At 43.6% G+C, this 18,725-nt stretch overlaps 1 protein-coding gene across 4 annotated transcripts in view; it reads left to right on the top strand.

Annotated features, from left to right (window-relative positions):
- MFSD6 (major facilitator superfamily domain containing 6) overlaps window positions 1-18,725 on the top strand; it is a 61,890-nt gene that overhangs the window by 13,390 nt on the left and 29,775 nt on the right. Inside the window, exon 1 of one of the 4 annotated variants that reach the window (XM_060409620.1) lies at window positions 15,102-15,176. The exons of the other annotated variants lie outside the window; for them this stretch is intronic. Within the exon in view, the coding sequence (XP_060265603.1) occupies window positions 15,127-15,176 (50 nt within the window). The 5' untranslated portion in view covers window positions 15,102-15,126. Of the gene's footprint in view, window positions 1-15,101; window positions 15,177-18,725 lie in introns of those variants that run through there. 4 annotated transcript variants of the gene reach the window in all.

Here is an 18,725-nt window from a genome sequence, read left to right as displayed (position 1 = left end):
GCAGAGCACTTTGTGGCCGGCCTAAGAGCCACAGAGCAGAGGGCCCTTGGCCTGCCACTGGCCTACTAATGGTGGCCCTATCCCGCCTCTCTGTATTTTCCTGTCTCTGGGAAACAAGGGTGTTGGATTTGATGGCATGTCTTTGGTGACGCTACTGATCTAAGTTCTCGCTTTGCTTGGTTTCTCTATGTGAAACCGGCACGTCCGATCTCACTCCTCCCTGGCCACCCCACCAGGGACTTAGGCTTCCATGGGTTTTGCTGATGAGTCAGCAATGTACACAGAGCCACTCATGCCGGCTCATCCAGGCCATGCCGCGGCAACAGACCGTCGAGTCAGCGACGGGGGAGGGGGCGGACGATAGCAGTCACTGGGATCTGTATAGAGAATTTCTTTCTCCAGCACCAGCTGACTTCAGTGAATGTTAGAATCCTAAACCTTAAACATTGCTCCATGTGCTGGCTCAGACGGAATCTGTAAAAGACTTGGCTGCTCTCGCTGAAATATGTGCATTGTATCTAATGGTAGTTTACACATTTGCGTTTTTCTTAACATGCTTATTTGATCTTCTCAGAATGCCTGTAGTATGACCCAGGCAGTTATGACCATTCTTGAGAAAAGTCCCCTTTCTGTGGCCTGTGCCCTGGATGCCAGCACTTCAGCCCGGGTGCAGCAGGCACCCTGTTGCACTGCCCCTTGTGAAAATGTGTTAATTAGCACTGTTTGCCAAAGCCTTTCATTTTACATCAACCTCTGGAAGAGTAAATAGCAATGCCCTAGATAACATAAATGAGTAAATACAGTAGATTGGGTTATACAAAATGCTAACAATCCTCCTCTAGGGATGCAGACTCACTTTGACTTTAGCAGCCCAGAGAAGCTGCCTCTGCTTGCACAGGCTCTATTTCTGGTCCACGGAGCAGATGGCTTTTTTTTTTTTTACAGTCACAATTGCCAAGTGTATATATTTTTTTCTGTTTAGCTGCGCTGGGTCTTTGCTGTTACATGCAGGCTTCTCCAGTTGCATTTGAGAAGGCGTGGGGGGTGTTCCCCAGTTGCAATGTGTGGGCCTCTCTCTGCGGTGACTCTTGTTGTGGAGCACAGGCTCTAGGGTTCTCGGGCTTCGGTAGTTATGGTGCGTGGGCTTAGTTGCCCCAGGACATGTGGGGTCTTCTGGAGCAGGGATCAAACCCGGGTCTCCTGCATTGGCAGGCAGATTCTTAACCGTCACCACCAGGGAAATCCTAGATGGCTTTTGAGGAAAACAAACTAAGACTTTTTACTCAACTTTCTTTCATGTTGGAGTTGTAAGTAGGCTTAGAGGTCATTTTTGTGAGCTGAGTTGTGGCCCTTGAAATTCACCTGTTAAAGTCCTAATCCCCAGTACTCCAAAATGTGACTGCATTAAGAGATATGGTCTTTAGAGAGGTAAATTAAAGTGAGGCTATGAGGGAAAGACTAGAGTTCTCTTCAAGAAAATTAGAGATACCAAGGGAGGATTTCATGCAAAGATGGGCTCAATAAACGACAGAAATGGTATGGACCTAACAGAAGCAGAAGATATTAAGAAGAGGTGGCAAGAATACACAGAAGAACTGTACAAAAGGATCTTCATGACCTGGATAATCATGATGGTGTGATCACTCACCTAAAACCAGACATCCTAGAACGTGAAGTCAAGTGGGCCTTAGAAAGCATCACTACGAACAAAGCTACTGGAGGTGATGGAATTCTAGTTAAGCTATTTCAAATGCTAAAAGATGATGCTGTGAAAGTGCTGCACTCAATATGCCAGCAGATTTGGAAAACTCAGCAGTGGCCACAGGACTGGAAAAGGTTAGTTTTCATTCCAATCCCAAAGAAAGGCAATGCCAAAGAATGCTCAAACTACCACACAATTGCACTCATCTCACACGCTAGCAAAGTAATGCTCAAAATTCTCCAAGCTAGGCTTCAGCAATATGTGAACCGTGAACTTCCAGATGTTCAAGCTGGTTTTAGAAAAGGCAAGGAACCAGAGATCAAATTGCCAACATCCTCTGGATCATCGAAAAAGCAAGAGAGTTCCATAAAAATATCTATTTCTGCTTTATTGACTATGTGGATCACAACAAAATGTGGAAAATGCTTAAAGAGATGGGAATACCAGACCACCTGACCTGCCTCTTGAGAAATCTGTATGCAGGTCAGGAAGCAACAGTTAGAAGTGGACATAGAACAACAGACTGGTTCCAAATAGGAAAAGGAGTACATCAAGGCTGTATATTGTCACCCTGCTTATTTAACTTCTATGCAGAGTACATCATGAGAAATGCTGGGCTGGATGAAGCGCAAGCTGGAATCAAGATTGCCGGGAGAAATATCAATAACCTCAGATATGCAGATGATACCACTGTTATGGTAGAAAATGAAGAACTAAAGAGCCTCTTGATGAAAGTGAAAGAGGAGAGTGAAAAAGTTGGCTTAAAGCTCAACATTCAGAAAATGAAGATCATGGCATCCGGTCCCATCACTTCATGGGAAATAGCTGGGGAAATAGCTGGGGAAACAGTGGCTGACTTTATTTTTTGGGGCTCCAAAATCATTGCAGATAGTGATTGCAGCCATGAAATTAAAAGAAGCTGACTCCTTAGAAGGGAAGTTATGACCAACCTAGATAGCATATTAAAAAGCAGAGACATTACTTTGTCAGCAAAGGTCCGTCTAGTCAAGGTTATAGTTCTCCCACTAGTCATGTATGGATGTGAGAGTTGGACTACAAAGAAGCCTGAGCACTGAAAAATTGAAGCTTTTGAACTGTGGTGTTGGAGAAGACTCTTGAGAGCCCCTTGGACTGCAAGGAGATCCAACCAGTCCATCCTAAAGGAAATCAGTTCTTGGTGTTCATTGGAAGGACTGATGCGGAAGCTGAAACTCTAATACTTTGGCCACCTCATGCGAAGGGCTGATTCATTTGAAAAGACCCTGATGCTGGGAAAGATTGAAGGCAGGAGGAGAAGGGGATGACAGAGGATGAGATGGTTGGATGGCATCACCGACTCAATGGACATGAGTTTGGGTGGACTCCAGGAATCGGTGATGGACAGGGAGGCCTGGTGTGCTGCAGTTTATAGTGTCGCAAAGAGTCGGACATGACTGAGCGACTGAACTGACTGATTAGGGTGGCCCCTAATCAAATACGACCGATGTCCTTTTGAGAAGAGATTGGGGCACAGACACGTGCAGGGGGTGCCCTGTGAGGACACAAGCGGAGGGTGCGTCATCTACACGCTGAAGAGAGATGCCTCAGAAGACCCGGATCTTGCTGACCCCGTGATCTTAGACCTAGAGCCTCCAGAGTTAGAAGAAAATAAATTCTGTTCTTTGAGCTGCCCAGTCTGGGGTATTTGTTATGGTGTCCATTGCTTAGTCGCTGAGTTGTGTCTGACTCTTCATGACCCCATGGACTGTAGCCCACCAGGCTCCTCTGTCCTTGGGATTCTCCAGGCAAGAATACTGGAGTGGGTTGCCATTTCCTCCTCCAGAGGATCTTCCTGAGCCAAGGATCAAACCCACATCTCCTCCGTCTCCTGCATTGGCAGGTGGATTCTTTACCACTGTACCACCTGAGAAGCCCATTTGTTATGGTAGCCCCAGGAAAATCACAGGGGCCTAAGTTCAGCCCAGTTGGGTTCTCTCCCCCTAATCCTTGGTAGATGGTTACTTAGCCTTTGTTTGGACCCTTCTAATCATGTGGAACTTGCTACCTCACAAGGCAGCTAAGATCTTGGGTCACTTAGGACTCTTTCACTTGAGGTGGCAGAAAACCTTACCCAGGGTATCTTAAGCAAAACAAAGAGCGTATTGTCTAGCTGAACAGTCCAGCAGATGGCCTGAGGTATGGCTGTAACTGGGTCTCTAAAGGTGTGACCAGAGCCTGCTGTCTCCTACCGGCTCTGTCTCCTATTGGGTATATTCCAGGCTTTCGCCGGAGGTCCAGGCAGGTCCACATCTTCCCAGGATCAAATGCAGCTAAAAGGACAAAGTGCTGCACTCCCGTAGTTTCTGCTTAGCAGCTGAAACAACGTGCCTGTTTTGCTGACTGCTCACAGGTATGACTCTGGGCCCACACAGCCCACTCCCTGTTCAGCAGAAAAGCCCCTCGCATATCTGAATGTCCCTCCCACAGCTTTGCTTCTCCAGTTCCCTCAGGGATTTTCCGCAGAACATCTTATCCTAGACTCTCCTCTTTTTATCTTCCCACTCATTCAGACTCCTTTTTTTTTTTTTTTGGTCAGTGATCTCTTAATTGTAACCACCTCCTGCTGTGGTCTGGCCAAAGTCACGAACAGTAGGATTATTATGTCCTTTTGGTTTGGTCATGATATTCCTTCAGCCTGAATTTCGATGGACTTGTTTACAGCATGCTACTGCTGCTGCTGCTGCTGCTAAGTCTCTTCAGTCGAGTCTGACTCTGTGCGACCCCATAGACGGCAGCCCACCAGGCTCCCCCGGCCCTGGGATTCTCCAGGCAAGAACACTGGAGTGGGTTGCCATTTCCTTCTCCAATGCATGAAAGTGAAATAGGGTCAACTAAAACTCCTGAGGCCTTTTTCAAATTAATTGCTATGACAGATGTCAGTGGTTCTTGTCTGGAAATTACAGAGTTTGTATTTTATGTATACTTATGGAAAATTTCTAAGCAAAATCGTGGTGTGTGTGGATGTACATGTATGTGTATGTATATGTAAGTGTAACTGGTCATGTGATTTTTGCCCAAATGGAAAGTATGACAACAAAACAGCATATTGTACCTTTCAGCTGGTTGGGCTCCATTAATCAGGGGTCTATTCTGTTTTTGTTTTTTCCATTTTATTTTAAACATCCTTAGTTTTCTACCTAGAGATATACACAAGCTGAGAAAAAGTAGATTGACAAAAACTAAAAGAGCAATGGAGAAATGTACAAATGGCCAGGAACCAGCACCTTGACCTGGCCGATGGTTACCACTGCCTTTCTCTTGGCTTAGCTTGTTGGTCATTTGGAGGAGATTTGAAGGCAGCAAATAAAGAATGACTAAGACTTCACTTTTACCTTCTCTTTCTCCAGCAGAACAAATAGAAGGAAATATTAGCAGCTGTAGAAAACATACACAGCTAAATGGATATTCTCCCCCAGCCCCCGAGTTTACTCTTCTGACGAATGGTATGAGTCTTATGCTGTGTTCTAAGAAGACGGGCTAGCGGCCAGCTGTATTTGGTGATAGAAGCTTGATGTCTTCCAGAGGCCCTGTCGGTGATCCCTCTGGCTGTGCTGTGGTTGGCATGGAAGCACCACTGACTGACTCTTTGAGCTTTGTGGCTTGTGTGCTAATTCTCACCCTGGTGAGATAGGCCTGTGGGTGCCCAAGAGCCTTGTTATCTGCTTGTGCACATGTGCTGAGGTTCCACTGAATACTACTTCAGGATGCCCCCCCAAAATACAAACTGCAGTAACTATTCATTGAACTACTGTTTGTTCATAAATGACTGGATATTTGTCTTTAAGCATAGCCTATTAACATTAATCAAAAATACTGCCAAATGTGGACATCCATTGTTTTAATCATCCTAGTTGTAGGCCTCTTTTATAAGACAGTTTATTCTTTCACGTGAAAAGAAAAAGAAAGACCTTCAGCCTTTGACTAAGTACACCTATTTTCAGTCATTCAATCGTGTCTGGGTCTTTGCGACCCCATAAACTGTAGCCCACCAGGCTGCTTTGCCCATGGGATTTTGCAGGCAAGAAAACTGGAGTAGGTTGCCTTCCTTTTCCAGGAGATCTTCCAGACCCAGGGATAGAACTCATGTCTCTTGGATCTCCTGAATTGGTGGGTGGATTCTCTACCACTGGCACCACTTGGAAAACCCATATACCCATCACTTATTCCTATACCACGATCAAGTATCTTATTATATTATACATATGTATGTAATTACAAGTATGCATATATAATCACCAATATAATGGGAGCCTGTGTGTTGCAAGAGAGTCAGACACACTCTTTTGCAACCCTAAAGACTGCGGCCTGCCAGGCTCCTCTGTCCATGGGATTTTCCAGGCAAGAATACTGGAGTGAGTAGCCATTCCCTTCTCCAGAGGATCTTCCCAATCCAGGGATCGAACCCAGGTCACCGGCATTGCAGGTGGATTCTTTACCAGCTGAGCCACCAGGGAAGCCCAGTAGGTGCCTACATATACATATAATTACAAGGATAGTTTTGCATAGTTTACATTCATACCTTGTTCACTGCCCTATCCCTGGCACTTAGCACAGATTATGTTCAAGAAATATTTGTTGTGTGATGTTCTATTTAAAGTATTGATATTTTCCCACTGCTGCTGCTAAGTCGCTTCAGTTGTGTCTGACTCTGTGTGACCCCATAGATGGCAGCCCACCAGGCTCCGCCGTCCTGGGGATTTTCCAGGCAAGAACACTAGTCCATGAGTATTCCCACTAGTCCATGAGTATTTATTGAGTGTGTACTATGTGTCAAGCACAGTGCATAAATCTACGTCAATATAATATTAAATAGACATCACCCTGCATGGAGTGTACAGTCAAGTTGTCAGTGTACAGTTACAACTCAGAAAAGGGTTATGAGGAGAAGCACTTGACACTGTGATCACATATAAGGAGCTGAGTGAGCTCTGAAGGAGGAGTGGGACCTCAGGGCACAGGTAGGAATGGGTGGGGAGAGTGGCCTAGTGGGTCCCTTGGGAATTCATGCCGCTAGAGGACAGAGAGCTAGGCAGAGCACTGTGTCATAAAGGCCACTGAAAAAAGCTGTATCATAGAAACTTTTTTGTTAGCAGTTTTGATTCAGAGTTCCCTATTGTATTACATATAATACTTTCAGTTGATCCAGGTGGCTCTTGAAGCAAATGAATACTTTCTTAAGATTATCTCTGCAGAATGCCAATTTTCTTTGTCTAGAAGGAACCAATCATGGCAATCCTGAGTATTTCATGTGCCTTTCTTAACTATTTGTATGACTATTTGACTTATATCTCATAATAGATTCAAATATGGAAATAATACAGAAGATTGATTAAGTTAGGAGGTCGTATTGCTTTTTCATTTAAGCGTGTGATTTTCTGTTGAAGTAGAGCCGATTAACAATTTTGTGATGGCATCAGGTGAACAGTGAGGGACTTAGGTGCACACAGACGTGTTCATTCTTCCAGGATGTTGTATTGTTTTAAAACCAAAATAGGAATCTAGAAAATGATTCCCTCTGGTAGGAGAGCCATGGGTCAGACATCATACATCATTTACTGTGTCTGTTTGTAGCTACATGAGACTTAATAACTGATCTCTATTCTTTGAGAAAGAAGACATACACAAGGGGCTTCCCAGGTGGTGCTAGTGGTGAAGAATCTGCCTGCCAATGCAGGAGACACACGAGGAGCAGGTGTGATCCCTGGGTCAGGAAGATCCCCTGGGGAAGGAAATAGCACCCCACTCCAGTATTCTTGCTTGGAAAATCCCATGGACAGAGGAGCCTGGCGGGCTACAGTCCATGCGATTGCGAAGGGTCAGACTTGATGGAGGAACTGAGCACACACATACGAGGGCACTGAAAGATAACCAGTAAGCCTCTCCATCCCGCCCTGGGACAGCCCCTCAGCCCCCCACCGTGCCCCCTGGAGCCCCTCAGTGACATGAGGGCTAGCATCTTCTTCCAGAGATACTCTCTTCACGTGTAAGTGCACACCTGTGTATGTAACCCTCTTCCTCTGATGTGAGGATTAGAATGCTGTGTTTGCTATTCAGCAGTTCCAGAGAATAGCAAGGAGAGCTAAGAAAGCCTTCCTCAGTGATCAATGCAAAGAAATAGAGGAAAACAATAGACTGCGGAAGACTAGAGATCTCTTCAAAAAAATTAGAGATACCAAGGGAATATTTCATGCAAAGATGGGCTCGATAAAGGACAGAAATTGTATGGACCTAACAAGCAGAAGATATTAAGAAGAGGTGGCAAGAATACACAGAAGAACTGTACAAAAAAGATCTTCATGACCCAGATAACCACAATGGTGTGATCACTCACCTAGAGCCAGATCCTGGAATGTGAAGTCAAGTGGGTCTTAGGAAGCATCACTACGAACAAAGTTAGTGGAGGTGATAAAATTCCAGTTGAGCTATTTCAAATCCTGAAAGATGATGCTGTGAAAGTGCTGCACTCAATATGCCAGCAAATTTGGAAAACTCAGCAGTGGCCACAGGACTGGAAAAAGTCAGTTTTCATTCCAATCCCAAAGAAAGGCAATGCCAAAGAATGCTCAAACTACCACATAGTTGCACTCATCTCACATGCTAGCAAAGTAATGCTCACAATTCTCCAAGCCAGGCTTCAACAGTACATGAACTGTGAACTTCCAGATGTTCAAGCTGGTTTTAGAAAAGGCAGAGGAACCAGAGATCAAATTGCCAACATCCTCTGGATCATCGAAAAAGCAAGAGAGTTCCATAAAAACATCTACTTCTGCTTTATTGACTATGCCAAAGCCTTAGACTGTGTGGATCACAACAAACTGGAAAATTCTTAAAGAGCTGGGAATACCAGACCACCTGACCTGCCTCTTCAGAAATTTGTATGCAGGTCAGGAAGCAACAGTTAGAGCTGGACATGGAACAACAGACTGGTTCCAAATCGGGAAAGAAGTACGTCAAGGCTGTACATTGTCACCCTGCTTATTTAACTTCTGTGCAGAGTACATCATGAGAAACGCTGGGCTGGAAGAAGCACAAGCTGGAATCAAGATTGCCGGGAGAAATATCAATAACCTCAGATATGCAGATGACACCACCCTTATGGCAGAAAGTGAAGAAGTAAAGAGCCTCTTGATCAAAGTGAAAGAGGAGAGTGAAAAAGTTGGCTTAAAGCTCAACATTCAGAAAACGAAGATCATGGCATCTGGTCCCATCACTTCATGGTAAATAGAAGGGTAAACAATAAAACAGTGAGAGACTTTTTTTTTTTTTTTTTTTTGCTCCAAAATCACTGCAGATGGTGACTGCAGCCATGAAATTAAAAGATGCTTGCTCCTTGGAAGAAAAGTTATGACCAATCTAGATAGCATATTAAAAAGCATTACTTTGCCAACACAGATCCATCTAGTCAAGGCTATGGTTTTTCCATTGGTCATGTATGGATGTAAGAGTTGGACTATAAAGAAAGCTGAGTGCAGAAGAATTGATACTTTTGAACTGTGGTGTTGGAGAAGACTCTTGAGAGTCCCTTGGACAGCAAGGAGATCCAACCAGTCCATCCTAAAGGAAATCAGTCCTGAATATTCATTGGAAGGACTGATGCTGAAGCTGAAACTCTAATACTCTGGCCACCTGATGTGAAGAACTGACTCATTTGAAAAGACCTTGATGCTGGAAAAGATTGAAACTGGGAGGAGAAGGGGATGACAGAGGATGAGATGGTTGGATGGCATCACTGACTCGATGGACATGAGTCTGAGTAAACTCTGGGAGTTGGTAATGGACAGGGAGGCCTGGCGTGCTGCGGTCCATGGGGTCACAAAGAATTGGACACGACTGAGTGACTGAACTGAGTGTTTTAGCTTGCTTTAGGTGACAGCATCAAGTGGTTAGTGGCTGGTGGATTATTGATGAAACGTGATATATTTAGAACTTAAGCATTTTAAAACACAAAAATATAAAAATGTTTGCTAATCTTTGGATGTAGGGCCAAACGTTTTCCTTGAAAATGATTCTGTTATTGGGGTTTATGATTTCCATTGGTTTTGGTTTCTTTAGTGTGGAACACAGATGTAAAGATACTTTAAAGACCGTCTGACTAAGGAATTCTACTAGCCTTTCTGTTATTTTAGCCTAGGTTTTTAATGGTTGGTTTCCCTTGCCTAATTTTATAGTTTTTCCCATCTTTTAAAATCTTAATTTTTATATTGCACTCCGTAGACTGTGAATGGTCCATTATCACAAATCTCTAAGACAACCATCGGTCATGTTTTAGTGTCTGTTCCTTGTAGATTTGTATATGTACTGATATAATTGAATATGGAGACACACACTCACCATTATAACACAGTGACCAGGAGGCCTTTGTTTCAGAGGGATCTTTCTAATAGTTCCCAAAAGGAGGTTTAGAAGTGTATGTGTGTCAGGGGTGGAGGGGAGAGCATTTTAGTTTTTCCAGAGATTGACATTTCGTGCCCAAGAGCCAGGATCCTAAACATCCCCCAGTGAATGGGTGTGTCCCGTATGATGAAAAATTGTGCCATCCAAAATGAGAGTGGCGCGTCCTGAAATACTGTTTTCTTGAGAATAGTGCTGCTTTTGGTCCTCAGGTTTTATCCGTCTACATAGACTGTATTAAGTTGCTATGATTCACAGAGCGCGTGAGCAGAGGGGCTCCTTTGAGAACACAGTGAAGCAGACCCAGCCCTTGCCTCCCAAGAATGCTCAGTCTTCTCTGCGCAGTGTGGGTAGACTCTGATGAGCACTCGGATGGAAACAGCGTCTAACAGAAGAACAGGGTGAGAGGGGATCAGTTATACCTGGGGACATTTGAGAAGGTTCCTTAGAAGAGATGAGCCCTTTCAAGGGTCGGACTCTCACAGTCAGAGATACTAGTGCCCAAGGTCGTGTCTTGGAAGAAGGAAGCGGCGGTGTGTCACCGGCCGCCACCTCTGGGTGAGCGCCAGGCATGCCGTGTGGCTGCTGCTGCCACACGCTGCTCAGGTCCCTGGCTCTCGGCCACACCTCCACGCCCTGTCGGGTTGCTTTTGCTACCACCGCAGCATGAGACGTGTCCATGATTTACCTCAGGTGGGAATTCCCAGGAATGCCAGCGAGGGTCCACTCAAGCCAGCCAGCCCTGGGTATGGGGCAAGAAAGGGGAGGCAGGACAAGAGGCTGCAGACAGTGACCGTGAACCCCTTCCTACTAGACAGGAGCACACCCACAGTGAGCGTCCCTCATGGAGGAGGGCTGGGAGGAGGGGGATGGATATGAGGAACCAGGAATTCTCTAGCTCAAATGTAACTCTTCAGGGCTTAAATCTTCTAGTTTAGTTGTCTTCTAAAAAGTCTGTGTGTATATTTTCCTACCTTTTAAAGCTGACAGTCGGGAACATCATCTTACTATAAGGTTGTCAGAATGAACTGGTAATTACACTGGAAATAAGCTTCATTCTTCATTCACTGTTCACACTGAATGCTGACTTGAATTAGCAGCTGGTGTCTGCCTGCTCTAGAAAGACATCTGTAATGGTGTCTGAAGGAATTTTTGTTTGTTTGTTTTTCTGACAAGTTTATATAGACCAGAAAAGAACGACCTGGGAATAATGGAACGCAGCCTAAGGGTGAACCCATATACTGTTCACCATTCAGCAAACCTAAGCTGACTCAGGGACGAGGCAAACCGCAGACAGTACTCCAAGCGTCTGGTACTTATGACCACTTCCTCCCCATTAGGAATTGGTATTCCTGTGAAACTCCAGCCAGGTGTAGCTAAGGACATTGTCCTAGTGGTCTGTGACCTGTCAAAATGTTACTCTCTGAATCTTAGCTTGTTCCAGTCCTGGAGCGACACTTGTGTGCATTGGAACACTGTGTCTTTGTGCAAGGACTTGAACCACAGGCTGAGCGCATGTTCAGTCTCCATCTGCAAATACTTCATGTCTGGTTGATTAAAAAACATCTTTACCCAGGGTATTTTGTTTTCTCCAGTGTTCTTTAAAATTTTAAAAAAAAAAACAACTTTTTTTTTTTTTTGGTTGTGCTGGGTCTGTATTGCTACACTTGGGCTGTCTCTAGTTGCAATGTGCAGGCTTCTCACTGTAGCAGCTTCTCTTGTTGCAGAGCACAGGCTCTAGAGTGTGTGGGCTCAGTAACTGTGGCACATGGGCTCAGCTGCTCCACGGCATGTGGGGTCTTCCTGGACCAGGGATCGGACCTGTGCCCTCTGCATTGGCAGGTAGACTCTTAACCACTGGACCAACAGGAAAGCCCCATCCCATGGTTTTCCCTTTTTGAGAAACTTTTCTGTTTCTCCATTAGAGGCTTGGCAACATGCTTGCTGCCAGTTACTCATTCAGCTGAGAATGGGTTCTCTCCCCGTGATACTGCTCTTCTGTCTCATTCGTTTGAGAGAGTTGTAGCATAATCCTTCTTCAGTCTTCCTCTGCTGCTCATAACCTGTATTGTCTCTGGAACAGGGGGTAATTTCCAGAGTGGATCTGGACTGGAGAGGTTCACTCATCTCTTCATAAATCCTGAGACTTTGAGCCTTCTTATATCTTTCAAACACCTTCTCTACACACATGCTTGAGGTTTCATGGTTAACCTTCTGCTCTTTCCTCTGCCTGTGATGCTCAGCCCTCCCTCTTTGTCCATTTGCTTCTAACCCAGGTGCCTTGTGGAGAAGGCAATGGCACCCCTCTCCAGTACTCTTGCCTGGAAAATCCCATGGGCGGAGAAGCCTGGTGGGCTGCAGTCCATGGGATCGCTAAGAGTCGGGCACAACTGAGCGGTTTCACTTTCACTTTTCACTTTCATGCATTGGAGAAGGAAATGGCAACCCACTCCAGTGTTCTTGCCTGGAGGATCCCAGGGACCGGGGAGCCTGGTGGGCTGCCGTCTATGGGGTCGCACAGAGTCAGACGTGACTGAAGAGACTTAGCAGCAGCAGGTGTCTTGGAACGTCTCCTTTGTCACAGTCTTAGCACTTTGTGCAGACCTCCTGGAGTACTGTATTTAACTTAACTTGCTTCTGTGTCTGTCTCCCCACTAGACTAAGTTACTTGAAGGCATGGAGGATTTCTCCATTTTTAAAGAAACATTTTAAAATGTTTATTTTTGCTCATTTATTCTCTGCACTGGGCCTTAGCAATGTCATGAAGGCCCATCGACCTTTGTTGCAGCATGTAGGATCTTTTCAATTGCAGCAACAGGGGACCTAGTTCCCTGACCAGGGACTGAACTTGGGCTCCCTGAGGTGCAAGCATGGAGTGTTAGTCATGCACCGCTAGGGAAATCCCAATTTCACTTCATTTTTTAAAACTCCCCTTTAGTCCAGCATAGTGTATAGCACAGAGTGTTACCTCAGTTAATGTTTATTGAGCAAAGTTCGTGTTCTCTGTGGTTTAGAAACATTCTCAGGGGGCATTCAGCCATGTTATAGATGGTTTGAATTACAAAAGTAGGGCATCATAATTAACCCACAACTGTATTAGGAATTGAAGGATGACTCACAGTTAATTATATCTGTATCTTGAATACTGTTTTTCTGGGGGGGAAAAAAGTACCAGTTTTATTATAAGATAATCACCAATCTACGTATCTTGTTAATACTGTGAGTTGCGGTTTTGTAAGAAATTAGAATCTCAAGAGTACTTTTCTCCCACCATTATATTTTGCTCAAGCATCAAATCAAGGAGTTTGATGTGTGATTTGAGTGTTCTATGGTGTAGTATTTTCTGCTGAATCATCTGCTCCTTACCAACTGTGTTCTTTACAGATAATTTATCTATGCCACCAGTTCTAAAATTGTCTTTATTTCCTGTCTACTTTTATACTTACTGACTTCCTGCTGTGAAACAGGAAAGCAGTGATATTGTTTCTGAGCTGTTTCACCATAGGTGTTTGGTAGGTCTCCATATCTCACTGAGAGGCATTTTTCAGACTCTTCTGTATTTCCAGACCTCTTAATGCTCAGGAAAATTTTTGGACTTCAAACGTGCTCTATATGCAGTATAATGAATTTGATTGTCCAGAAGATGATTTAGTAAAACATATTATAAATTCCTTTTTATTAGCAAGTTCTTAATTCCACGAGTGTGCATGTATTCATTTGCTAGAGCTCTCAGTCCACAAAACAGAAATGTTATTTCCTCACAGTCCTGGAAGCTAAAAGTCCCAGGTCACGGTGCTGGCAGGATGCATGTCTTCTGAGGACTTCTTTCCCTGGTTTGCCTTCCACTGTCTTCACCTCGTCTCCCCTCTGTGTCTGTCGCTACCCTATCTTATCAGGGCACCAGTCACGTAGGATTAGGGCCCACCCATGTTACATCACTTCCTGGCAAATAGATGGGGAAACAATGGAAACAGTGGCAGACTTTTTTTTGGGGGACTCTAAAATCACTGCAGATGGTGACTGCAGCCATGAAATTATAAGATGCTTACTCCTTTGGAAGAAAAGTTATGACCGACCTAGACAGCATATTGAAAAGCAGAGACATTACCTTGCCAACAAAGGTCCGTCTAGTTAAGGCTATGATTTTTCCAGTAGTCATGTATGGATGTGAGAGTTTGATATAAAGAAAGCTGAGCATGGAAGAATTGATGCTTTTGAACTGTGGTGTTGGAGAAGACTCTTGAGAGTCCCTTGGACTGCAAGGAGATCCAACCAGTCCATCCTGAAGGAAGTCAGTCCTGAATATTCACTGGAAGGACTGATGCTAAAGCTGAAACTCCAATACTTTGGCCACTTGATGCGAAGAACTGACTCATTTGAAACAACCTTGATGCTGGGAAAGATTGAGGGAGGGAGGAGAAGGGGACAACAGAGGATCTTCCCCCATCTTCTGTACATTAGATGGTTGGATGGCATCACTGACTCAATGGTCATGGGTTTGAGCAAGCTCTGGGAGTTGGTGATGGACAGGGAAGCCTGGCGTGCTGCAGTCCGTGGGGTCGCAAAGAGTCAGACACAACTGAGAGACTGAACTGATCATCTTACCTTAATTACCTTTTTAAAGGTCCTTCCTCCATATCCAGCCATACTCTGAAATCCTAGGGTTTAGGACTTAGAATTTCAGCATGCATTTTATTTTATTTTTTTTTCTTTTATAATTAATGTTTTAATTGTCTTCAGGTAAATATCCAGAAGTGAAATCACTGACTCAGAAAGCAGTTCTAATTTAAAATTTTAAAGTGATGTTCATACTGCTTTCCATTGTGATTGCACAAATTTACAATTTCAGCAACAATGCAAAAAAAATCCCTTTTAATTCACATCATTGTCAACACTTGTTATTTGTTGTCTTTTTGTGACAGCCATCCTTATGGTATTCCACTGCAGTTTATTTTTCATTTTAGTGATGATTAGTGGATGTTGAGCATCTTTCCATGTGCCTGTTGGCCATCTATAGGCCTTCTTTGGAAGAACGTCTATTAAGGTAATCTGTCCATTTTTAATCAGGTTATTTGTTTTCTGATGCTGAGTTGTATGAGTACTTCATATATTTAGATTATTACTCTCTTATCTAATATATCATTTGCAAATGTTTTCTCTCATTTTAGGTTGCTTTTGCATTTTGTTGGTAGTTTCCTTCCCCGTGGCAAAACAAAAATAATAATAATTTTTTAAATTGGAGCATAGTTGATTAATAATATTGTGCTTGTTATAGTTGTATAGCAAAGTGATTAAGTTATCCATATACATGTGCTGTGATTCACGGGGTTGCAAACAGTCAGACATGACTGAGCAACCGAACTGAACTGATGCTTATTTCAAATTATTTTTCTATTTAGATTATTACAGAATTTTGAGCAGAGTTCCCTGTGCTATATAGTAGGTCTTTGTTGGTAATCTATTTTATTTTTTTTTATTATTTTTTTTTTTAATTTTAGTTTTTTACTTTTTAAATTTTAAAATCTTTAATTCTTACATGCATTCCCAAACATGAACCCCCCTCCCACCTCCCTCCCCATAACAACTTTCTGGGTCATCCCCATGCACCAGCCCCAAGCATCAGCATGCATTTTAGAGGGGACACAATCAGCACACAAGTCAGTGAATAATGTCTCAGTTTAAATATCCCATTTAGATAGTAGAGAGATTCTTAGCTTGCTGCAGTACTTTTCAGTGAGTATTCAATAAACATGTATCTACTACTTTCTCTTTTCATAGACCAAAAAGCTGTCTCCCTTTCTGCTTATCCTTTTCCCTTTGATTTTTTGAAGCCATTGGCTTCCCCAGAATGGTTGGTGAGGAAGGAAAGTTCATGTCCACACTCTCTTTTGGAATTCTGGGATCAAAGTTTTATCAGAAAAACAGATACTTGGATACTTTTAATAAGACTAGTAATAATAACTAACCTTTCACTGAGTGCTTATTATGGGCAACTCACTGTGTTGTGATGATCACCGTGAGTCTGCAAAGCTGATGTTACTATATATGAGGAAACTGAGGCTCTGAGACATGAAGTAACTTGCCCTGGATACTTTCTCTGTGGTTTTTCCTTTAAGGCACATGTTTGGTCCTGAAGGACTATCAGTTGTGAGATTAGAAGTGTGGAAAAGAAGGATGTATCAACTTGTATCCACTGGGTTTATTGGTGGTAATCTGGGACCTAAAGCTCCCAAAAGTTACAGATTCCGGTGACTGAATTCCACATGGGCAGAGGTTTGAAGGCATAGCACAGTCCGCCTCTTAAACTGGGCCAGTCGATTCTGGGTTACTTGGAGCCAAGAACTGTGGACCGTGGCCTGATTGAATAGTGGTTGTTGTGGTAACTGGTTCAAAAGAGGGCTTAAAAGAAAGCTTCAGGATAGGCAATATGACGTAAGAGACATGGGTTCGATCCCTGGGTCGGGAAGATCCCCTGGAGAAGGAAATGGTAGCCCACTCCAGGATCCTTGCCTGGAGAATCCCATGGACAGAGGAGCCTGGTGGGCTACAGTCCATGGGGTCTCAAAGAGTCAGACAGAACTGAGGCAACTTACCACGAACAGGCAATAAGAACACGAGGAAGATATATTACCCAATATTTCATGATGGGATTATGGGCAAGAATTACTGGGAGCTGCCCGGAAAGGGCTAGATCAGTGGTTCTCCATCTTTGGCTCAGTATCCGAATAACCTGGGGAGCTTTTAAAAGCACAAAGCCTGGGTTCAGCCTAATTGAGAGTGGTGTGGGCCTTGACGTCTGTAGTTGTTAACAGCTGCCCAAGTAGCTCTGATGTACAAAGTTAAGAAGAACTAATGAGCTAGGTCAGAGGTTGGCTAGCTGTGACCCACGGGCCAGATCTGGCCTGCTGCCTATTTTGTAGGGTCCGGGAACTAAGAATTGTTTCTACCCTTTGAGATGGTTGGAAAAAAAAAAAATCTCTATTTTGCAATACGTGAAAATGACATGAAATTTACATTTCAGTGCTCCTAATTCAGTTTGTACTGGAACACAGCCATCCACGCTCATTCATTGGCGTTTTGCCTGTGGCTGCTTTCACGCCACAACGGCAGAGTTGAGTAGTTGCAGAAGATCGGGAAGCATGCTCACTATACGGCCCTTTATAGAGCATGTTTGCTGGGCGTGAGTGAGGTGACGCTGATGTCATCATCAGGGCTGCCTTAGCACCTGGAAGGAAACATTTGTGTAACTTGCTTGTATAGTGTACTTGACATTTTAATCGCCTGTGGATTTTTTGTTATTTCCCAGCAGAAGGGCCCTGGTTGATGGATTTATAGCAAGTTTGTTCAGCTGACTTTTTATCACACAGGTTTGAGACATACTTTTTCCCTCAAAACATACAAATAAGAACACAGAATCCAAAGGTTCTGATAACCCAGGCCATTTCACTGTTGAAGATCTCCTAAACTGCCTAGTATCCATTTCCTAGCCCATCCCCACCACCTCAGTCCTTTTGTTGTCTTCCCCCATCTTCTGTACATGTTTGCAGTTAATACCAGCTGGATAGCTCCGAGCATTTCCCTTCCTTAATCCAGTGTTGAAAAAAGAGAACATTGTTTATAGGAATGATTTTAGTATAAAAACACAGTTGAGCAAAATTAGGAAGATAACTGCTGACTGTCAGACTGGTTTCTTTTACCTTCCAGTTTTCATTCACTTGGGTTTAGAAAATAAGAAAAGTATTAACCTTGGGAAAATTACCCAAGAAATGGAAAACAACCAAGAAAAGGAAACCCCCCAGGCTGTATTTGGTAGAGAGAAGCAGCCACCGTTTGCTTCTAAACCAGCCCATCTGTCTCAGAAGAGAGAGATTGTAAACTTGTGCTCGGATTCACCACTTTAGGCTTTTGTTCATTTGGTTTTCACTCATAATTTTGGTGGTGGTGATTGCGAGGGTGAAAGCTAGAGGCTGATATACATTTATCAATTTCATAAGCATGTGATATCATGGATTTTTTAAAAATAATGAGCTTGTATCAATTGAACTCATAGGAAAAAAGAATTTGATTTCCAAGTAGTTTATTAGTCATCATTGGAGGGCAGTTTTCAGTGACCCTGCGAGTCTCCCTGGGAAACCACTCGGTGTCTTACGTGTTGGAAGTGAGGCCGCATATTCATACGTCCTCATTTTTACCCTGTCCTTCCCCGACAGAGCGAGGTAGCTACAATCCTAGGCGTATTTACCCTAGAGCCACCTGGAAGGAAGCCAGCAATGTCATTACAGATGGCAGTGTGCCCAAACTATCTTAAAAAAGCATCATCTCTGTGACTAATTAAGTTTCAGGAAGGGCGACGTTCGCTTTTATATTAACAAGCATTTTGAAAAGGCTGAGAGCAGATATGTTGGAAGCCATCTTCTTATTCCTAAGCGTTCATGGCTGCACTTAATTGTCCTTTAGTTTCTCCACTCCTGAGTTTGGAAAGCCATCTGCTGGGTCAGGGATATTCTGGGCAGGGGAAAAGGGGTTGATGTTTGCGTGTTTTCTGTTTCTACTAGTGGCTCATTTTTCTTTTTCTTTTTTTTTTTTTTTTTAG

Source organism: Ovis aries, chromosome 2 (genome assembly GCF_016772045.2).
Source record: "Ovis aries strain OAR_USU_Benz2616 breed Rambouillet chromosome 2, ARS-UI_Ramb_v3.0, whole genome shotgun sequence".
In the NCBI taxonomy this organism is placed as follows: Eukaryota; Metazoa; Chordata; class Mammalia; order Artiodactyla; family Bovidae; genus Ovis; species Ovis aries.
Note: the sequence above shows the minus strand (reverse complement) of the source record. Positions and strands in the feature narration are given on the sequence as shown.